General features: G+C 41.1%; 1 protein-coding gene across 1 annotated transcript; it reads right to left on the bottom strand.

The window, feature by feature from the left end:
* Positions 1-4228: 4228 nt before the first annotated feature.
* Positions 4229-6307, bottom strand: LOC133898315 (putative RING-H2 finger protein ATL49). The gene has a single exon (XM_062338964.1). The coding sequence runs from the start codon at positions 5923-5925 to the stop codon at positions 4447-4449; it is 1479 nt and encodes a 492-aa protein (XP_062194948.1). The 5' UTR covers positions 5926-6307; the 3' UTR covers positions 4229-4446.
* Between the last annotated feature and the right edge of the window lie 2740 nt (positions 6308-9047).

Here is a 9047-nt window from a genome sequence, read left to right as displayed (position 1 = left end):
ACCAGCCTAGATCGGCTATATATGTTTGCGTAACCCGTGTACCTTGAGAAATCAATCAATCAGTTGCATGACTTATTCTCGCCAACATAAACGTTTCTAGTGAAAAACCCTAATAGTCGTCGCAATCTACAGCCTACGAACACTGGCGCCTAGATGAAGATCGCCACCACACAAACATATGAAAATGAACACCCTACATCGAAATTAAGCCCTATTTATTTGTGCTTCTACAAGTTGTGGCTTCTCCAAAAATCTCCTTGTAGTACAAATATATACAAACTTGCTTCAGACTTTTCAGGCTTCTATAATAGTAAATATTACTTTTGCTTTTTAAAAACCACAATCAGATGCTAACAGAAACAGGTTGTTTATTTACGTCGTAGTTGCAGCACTCGATCGTGAAACCCGACTACACATAGTGCCTGTCTGCCTGCAATAGCGCATGCCCAACTAGCTCGAGAACCTTAACTCGTCTAGCCTGTGAAAGTCTTGCCTCGTGGCCCATGAGCACTGGCGACTAAAAGTTTTTTTTATATTTTTAAATAAAGATTACAAATATAAGTGCCTATTTTGAAAATTTGCATACCTAAACTCCTATCGCCATTGGAGGGGCGATATGTTTAAAAATAAAAAATATATTACATCCTAATGCTCTCAAAATTCAAAATACTATTAAAATGGTCATAAAAAATTTTGAAAAAATTATGTGGTGTAGACGATGCTATCATCTAGCTTAAAAAAATTCAACTCAAATAATTACTTGCGCAATGAGAAAAACAAAGCAAATTTCAAGATCTCTGAAATTTGTCTTTTTATTTCTCATTGTAAAAGTATTTTTGTCTGAAAAGTTTTGAAGAGCTAGATGATAGCATCTCTAAACTACAAAAATTTTGCAAAATTTTTCGTGGCTATTTCAATAGTGTTTTAATTTTGAAAACATTAGAACATAATATTTTTTTATTTTTAAACTTGCCATCCGTTATATGGACGATAGGAGGCTAAATTTGTAATTTTTTAAAATAGATGTATATATTTATAATTTTTTATTTAAAATATATAAAAATAAAAAATTCCTGGTGACGGGTGACTAGTTGCATCTGGATCAAGGTTTATAAAATAGTTTGGAGCACGAAAATCGAGACCCTGTGGTAGCTAAAAAATCACGGTTATCGCGATAACCGTTAGAAATTCGGTGAGAATTCTCTCAAATTCACTCGGTCAAATTTGAAATTAGGTGAGAATTCGGACCAATCGACCGAACGGTAACCGCTCGGTAATAGGTTTCGCCGATTTATTTTCCAAATTTTCCGCATTGTCGGTAACCGCTAGGCTTTGTTGTTAACCGTTCGGTTTTAGCGATTTATCGAGCGGTTTTCTCGAATTTAAATGATGTTAAAATAAAATTAAATAAAATAGCTCAACCTTGTAAAATTAATAACTAATTCATCTGAGTTTGAAATTAAGTGAAAGAAATTTTGTTGTTTTTCTTGTAACATGATCTACATGATAAAAGTATTTATACTCATAAAAAAGTTGAATATTTTTTGTGAGAAAATATATTTGCTAAATCAATTTAAATACATAGTTTACTCTTTGCTAATCCAAAAATTATGAAACCAATTTTGTTAGTCTTCTTACATGATCTTATATCTTTTAAAAATGCATGAACTCATATAAATGTGTTGCAACTAGATTGATTCATAACTAACCCATCACACCTAAAAAATAGTGAAGCCACTTTAATGAGTTTATTTGTACTATACTTTATGTAGGAAAAATAATGGTAGACATTAAAAAGTTAATTACAGTACTATTTCTTAATATATTCATTTTATGCTTCTAAACTTTGCAAAAATCATAGAAAAATGAATAAAACTCTAACTGAAGTAAAACTAATTTTAAAGGTTCTCTTAAGATACACCATATAGAAGAAAAATATATGTTTGTATGATAAGATGTTTCTTAATATGAGTTAATAAATAAGCTGCGCGCTTCAAGTTTTTTTTTCTTCAAACTTCCTCTTTATAGAATATGATGCAAATGACATTATTTTTTTAAATTTTTTCACAGAAGTTCTTAGAATTGTCTCTAATTTTTAGAATTTTTTCTGATATTTTTAATTTTTAATTCAAATTTGATAACTGATCGGTTTATATTATCGGAATAGAGCAATAAGATCGGTTACCATGAATTTTGAATTGTAACTGACGAATTTATTAATCCTGATCCCGATACGCGTGAGTCTGTTTTGAAGGTTCTTCAGATGTTTTTTTTTGAACGGAAGGTTCTTCAGATGTTAACAGGCTAACAAGCGTGCCACGGATCGATTAACCATCTACAATCCCGCTGGTGATCGCGCGACAAGGATGTGATTGTGGCGGTTATCTGTACGATGGTTACACGATGTTGTTGGTTTCACCAACGCTTTTGTGTTGTTCTTTTCTTTTCTGAGGTAAAACCGCAAACGCTCCGTACTGCCATTGCGCCATTATTTGGCACCGAAAGGAATCGTCAAGCCGCATCCATAGCGTTGAAGCCTCATAGCATCGAAAACACCGTAGAAACGTAGTTGGGGATAATGGGAAAAAATCAAAACTAAACAAATACTCACTCTTTTCTTTTTACACGGTGTATTAGGATTTTAGAAAATCTTTTAAAATGTATTTGATAATTAATTTTTCTTACAATATATTATGAATTGCTACGAGACTAATATCCTATTAAAAGATATACGAAATACGAATCTATTAATACATCTTTTATTGACCATTGTCTCCCCTTCCTCCCCTTTTATTTCTGCAATTATATAGACGATACACTATACTCATATACCTATGAGCGTGCCTCTAATCACATACTTATAAATAAAAACTGATAAAAACACTTACCTATGTTAATTGCAAGAAATTGAACCTGATAAGTAATGTCTTATCCGCACACCTCCACTACCACACTGAGAGATGGCTCCACATCTCTCCCTCCTAGCTATATACCCGTCCTAACATGCTAGACTTGTTGAAGGTGGTCACGATAGAAGAACGTTAAGCATAAATATAAGATTTAATGATGAAAAATTCAGCTATTTGACCCTAAGTATTGTCACATGTTCTATAGCGAATCCAAAGTTTTCTTTTCTTTACATTGAGAGGTTAACTATTGCTTGAGTGAGAGACTTCAGACTTGGGGCAATAGTAAAAATGTAAGATCAACCACATAGCTCCGGTTGCCCAATCAGCACATCCCGATTACCAAGGTTTTTTTTTTATAAAAAAACACGACAATCAAACGGCTCCTTCATCAAGTAAACGGCCCCTAAATTTATTCTTTTGATGGTTGCCGATAGGTCAACTATCTATTTTTCTTATAGTGCACGCATTGACCCATGGTGTAATTATCTCAAGCTATGCATGTTTAAGGATTCCTAACCCAAAAGTATCCCCCTAAAATAATATGAAGCAACTTGCACCAGTAGAAATACTTTCGTTTGTTTTTTCTCGTGAAATAAAATAACGTTTCTGCGCTGTACAATACAATGCAAAAACTAAAAAGATGTCGATAATCTTTTGACATATAATTTCTAGTTTATCATCTTCTTTTTTATGGAGATGTCGATCATCTTTTTTTTCAAATGAATCTCTGAAACAATCGAAATCTTTCAAATAGTTTAGACAAATTATTTCCTTTTTTATCACATATAATTCTGATCATCTTTCAAATGAATTTCCTCGGTCGGTTGATGGGCACCAATGAACAATCCAAACAGTGGACATATTTACTCGTTACAAGCCAAGAGGTTATGGAGAAGTAACATAAATGTGGACACCTACTAACTGGCTCATGCATTCAAGGCTGCAATGATGCGCAGCAGCGAGTTGCTCAATTGATCAAGGCAAGGAATAAATGAGATGCAAGGAGCTCGAATTCTGGTTTTCAAATTTCTGCTCGACCAGATCCAGAGCAAGTGCTCCAGTTCAGAGAAACAAGATGAATGGAAACATTCTGAGTAGGGAAATTGCTTGAATTGTCATGTAAGTTGACATTCTTGTGTTGGATTTAGTGCAAAGACAATGTTTGGATCCATTTTGTCTAACTTAGAAATTTAGCTCACTTTTGTTTCAAATCTACGATCGTTTCCTCCCAGCTAAATGTATTAGCCTTCTGCAATTTCAGATTTTCAATTCAGAAATTACCCTGAAGAAACCTTACTGAAGCAATGTTGAATGTACAGTAAAAATCAAAGCAAGTACAGCTAGTCTATTACACACAATTGTGAAATGTTCCGTAAAAACATCAGGGAAATCTTGAGCAGTAATCCTTTTTAACCCCGTATCAACACAAACCATGCGCATGCATACACAGGAAGCAGAGGAGGAAGAACCAGCTGATCGATGCAAGATAAGCTAGGAGGTAGGAGGAGCCGAGCCGAGGACTCTGCTTCGCTTCGCTTCACAGGTGACCTCTGATCCAGAGCAGCGTCCGCCGGGCGAACGACGGCGCCTCATCTGCCCTAGAGCTGAGGCAGTGGCCGTTGCCGCCGCCCGCGGACTCGAGGTCCCAGTCCACGACGCTCCCGCTCGCGCTCTTGTCCCACGCCGACACGTTGTACTCGGACTCGGTGACGGGGCTCACCACGTCCGCTCGGCGCTTCGGGACAACGGCCGCCACCCCGACGTCGCTCGCCGTGCGCTGGAGCGCCGAGGAGAGGCGGAACGAGGATACGCGGCGCGAGGTCGAGCATGACGGGGCGGCGATGGCACCGTCCTTCCTCCTCGGCCCGCCTCGCATCCATATCTTGGAGAAAGAGAAGCTTTCCCTCTTGTCCACCGCGGCCTTCGACGGCAGCGGCTGCTTAGGCAGCGCGTCGAAGCCGCGGAAGCCTTCCCGCTTGGAGTGGCAGTCGCACTCCGACATGGCGACGCGGTGCCCCGGCATGCGCGTCGCAGACCGCTTCTTGTCCGGCGGCTTCACGGCGACGCGGAGCAGGGAGCTCTCGTCCATGACGTACTCGTAGGTCCCCATGGAGTAGCACCGCCTGACCTCCTGGTCAGGGTTGGCGCTGCAGCCTCCGCTGCCGGCGCCGCCTACTTCGGTCGGGACCTGGCTTCTGAACTTGCCGAGCTTGACGGGGACGACCACCTCGTCCTTCTTCTCCGCGGCCTCTGCGCCGTACTTCCGGTCCTGCCCTGCTTCCTCTTGCTCCATGACGAAGCTGAGGCGGGCAGAGGACGCCGCGTCGAGGCGATCAGAGACGGAGCCCTCGGAACCGGACTCGAGGACGAACACCAGCTGGCTGCAACCGCCGCCGTAAGGTGAGAAGTCGGCGAGGAGGCTGCTGCGGCAGAGCGGGCAGGTGGAGTGGGACAGCAGCCACGTGTCGATGCAGTCGACGTGGAAGGCGTGGCTGCACTTGGGGAGGAGGCGGAGGCGGTCGTCGTCCGCGAACTCGCAGAGGCAGACCGCGCAGTCGAAGGGGTCCTTTCCTCCGGCAACGCCGACGACGGCGCCGTATAGGAACACCGGCAGTGCGTCGATGAAAGACTGGTCGACACCGGCGTCGTGGAGGTGGAACAGCTGCTGGAGCTGCCCCTGGAAGGCGGTGGCGTGCGCGTCACCCCCGTACGCGTCGCCGGGGTCGCGCGGCGCCGGGCGGAGCAGGAACCGGACGAGGAGGTGCAGGAGGCCGGAGACGAAGAAGATGACGGCCAAGATCAGGATGATGAGGAGGACGCTGGGGCTGATCCTGCTCGGGAAGCTCGTGTCAGAGGCAGCCACGGCCGGCGGCGGCGGCGATGGCGACAGAAGCGGGAGCAATAACGGCGGAGGCGGAGGCGGAGGCGGCGGAATGTACGGGAAGGGGAGCTGCAATGGCGACGTGGGGGGCAGCGCGGCGTAGTTGATGGCTGCATGCATGGTGTAGTGGCTCATGGCGCGAGGGAACGGGGACGCCTGACTCGATCTCGAGAGCTAGGCAGCCGGAGGAAGAAGACAATTTGGAGGTGGTCAGCAACAATGGTGGGGGTGCCGCCTAAATCTCGCGTCGTCTTCTTGTCTGCCTCCTCTTCTTCTTGAGATGGAGACAGAAGTCGAGGAGGAGGAGATCATCACTGGAACTTTGAGCTTGATCTTTGCAAAGAAGGAACAGAGGAACTAAGGCAGAGTTAATTGGGACACAACTTGAACAGATGTGGTTTGGAGAGAGAGAGAGAGAGAGAGAGAGAGAGGCCAATGTATGGGGAGAGAGATGGATCCTTAATGTGGGGAGAGAAAAATGGAGGGGAGGAGGTAGAAGGTGCCGAGGAGGAGAAAAATGGATCGAAAGGAAACTGATTTTTCTTTGTAATTAAACATCAAGTGAAAATAGATGAGGTGTGATAGACTACTATATATCTTATACAATTAAACGGTATACAATTAAAATTGATTTCTCGTCTTTTCTACTTTTAATTATTTAGAAATTTTCAATCAATTTAAAAATCTACAATTAATAGATGCTATCTATATTAAAAAGTATTAATACATTATTATTTATGTACATCATCAGTTTTTTTATTTTTCAATTATTTTTTATATAATTTGTTTTTACGTGTGTGGAACATGTAAAGGGTTGCTAGTACTCGATTAACAAACGACTTCTCTGGTCCAAAGATAAGTTGATTTCAAGCACTTGAAAAACAGTGAGGCGCTCTGTTTGAATCGTAGAAACCACACAATAAACTGTAATCCGAGCGAAAAATCTGATACCGTCGCTGCATCTAAAACAGGCCCAAAGCGGACCCATCTTGTTTCCATTCCATCGTATAATGAAGGATCTAGGGGGGGGGGGATTCCATTTCAAAACCTGTCGAGTTAATGGATAGTATGGCCGAGCAAGAGGGTAGGTTTGCGTAATTAGTGCACTTGTACCATGCGTACAGCTACAATAATGTCCGGGACATTGACAATTTGACATGGATGGTTAGAAGATGCACATTTTTGAACTCGCTCGTGGCAGATTGGCTCATATTTCGAAACCAAAACCATTTGCATTGGGAGACATAAACTAGTGCAAGTGTTGCTCCTATAACTGAGGTGATGTGGACTTTGTAACCAAGGACAAAAGAGAAGAGAGATAGAAGCACACAGCACGACACAAGTTAGGAGAAGGTGGCTGGTTGGTTGGATCTTACTCCCTTCGCTCACAAATACTCAATATTTTGGACTAGATTTGGTTAAATTTTTTAAACTTTGAGTATCAATAACTTTTAAAATATTTGGTTTAAAAACATGAAAATCATAGTAGATTTGGCTCGAATTTTTTTCATAACTAATAAATTTATTGAATTTTATAAATATATTATAGTAACATGTAAAATATTTTTGACCGGGGAGTACTACTAGGTAACCTAAATTTGACTTTGGAAGAAACCCTTCTACGATTCTATCACCATGCGGCTCAAATCCCCGCTAAACTCTCCCTCCCATTTTCTAATCATGTTGATTTGCAAGCTAAACTAATCAGTAGATCACACGTTAATGAAGGTGCTGAGCCGAAGCCTTCTCTCACTCACTGCCAGTGGGACTGGCTTCATGGCTGGAGAGAGGGGGAGCTGTTTGGTGGGCCCCGTACCGTGAGACATGAATGCGCTAGGTTCATAGGTCAACTCGCTATCGGTGTAGGAGCCCGTGCGTAGTAACAAGTGCGGAACATGGTTCGAAAATCTTTGTTGAAACTGGGGAACAGTTCTGCATGCATGAGGACAATGTGGTGGATCTAGTCTACTCATAGGAGTAGTATAATACACGCTCTCTTCAGGTCAAAGTCGTCCGTCATTCTAAGCTAATCAGATGTTGCCAACCGAAGTTGGAGATGCTAGCTACTTTTAGAAAATCGTTTGGATTATTAGATGAAACAGATGTACTCCATCCGTCCACGAATGTCTAAGGCGTATCTGATTTAAAAAATAATAATTTTATAAATTTTGATCGATAATTAATCAAATTATATATATGTTTAGTATATCAGAGTTGTTTTAATATATTCATATTTTAATGTACTTTTAATTTGATGTTGATTTTGTAGCAATTAGCAACATATTGTAAGAGAAATTAGCGGTTGAAATTTACTTTTAATGATTTTTTAAAACAAAATATGTCCTATATTTATGGATAGAGTACTTATCAGGATAAAGTTCACAATAGACAGATGGTGTCGCTATTTTTCTAGTACTTACCATGACAGTAATTACAATTGCACCCATGATTGATCACAGTGTACATTCGGATCACGATTCGACATAGAATTCTAAATTAACATATATATCCTGTTACTTTATATATTTTTTAAGTTTGATCGTTGATATATATTTTACCCAGTCAATATTTATATTCCTATCGCCTGATCCTGTCACCAACATCTACGTCTTGGATCCTAATTCGAACCCGTTGATGGCACACCTAATTGAGGCTAGCTAAACTTTGAGTACACATTTAAAAGGACAATCATGAAATATGTGGGAAACAATGATGGCGCAGGACCCGCCTGATCCGAAAATGTATTTTCCCATTTTGCATTGCCATGAAATGTTGAGAAAGAGCCTAGCTATCTGGTTTCAGAGTCGTAGTGCTTCGCTGTGTAGTTTAGGTATCGTTGTCATCCTTCTATGTGCTCCAACCCCCGGCTTCAATGGTGATCCGTGGCAGTACCTGCATCAGCGTCGGTGCGAACCCCCGCTAGTGGCAGTACATGCATCAGCGTCGATACAAGTGGGTATCACTGCTTGAAAAAAAAACCCCACAATTTAGTGACAGTTTGCTCTAACAGTTATATAACTTCATGTTAGAAACAAATATTGATCTATCACTGATAATAGATCTTTAGAGATGGTTCATAATACTACTCGTCACTTATCATATTAGTGATGGATAGTAATTATACCCGTCATTTATGATCTAGTCATAGTTGATAGATCTTCCTGTACCAGTCATAAGTAACGGATCATACTACGACTCGTCACTTATAATTTGATATAGGTGACAGAGTCTCTCTGCACCAGTAATAAGTGATGGGT

Source organism: Phragmites australis, chromosome 18 (assembly GCF_958298935.1).
Source record: "Phragmites australis chromosome 18, lpPhrAust1.1, whole genome shotgun sequence".
Taxonomy (NCBI): Eukaryota; Viridiplantae; Streptophyta; class Magnoliopsida; order Poales; family Poaceae; genus Phragmites; species Phragmites australis.
Note: the sequence above shows the minus strand (reverse complement) of the source record. Positions and strands in the feature narration are given on the sequence as shown.

What these genes read in the sequence shown, in the direction of transcription:
- LOC133898315 (XM_062338964.1), bottom strand. Translation starts at nt 5,925, where the DNA reads ATGAGCCACTACACCATGCATGCAGCCATCAACTACGCCGCGCTGCCC.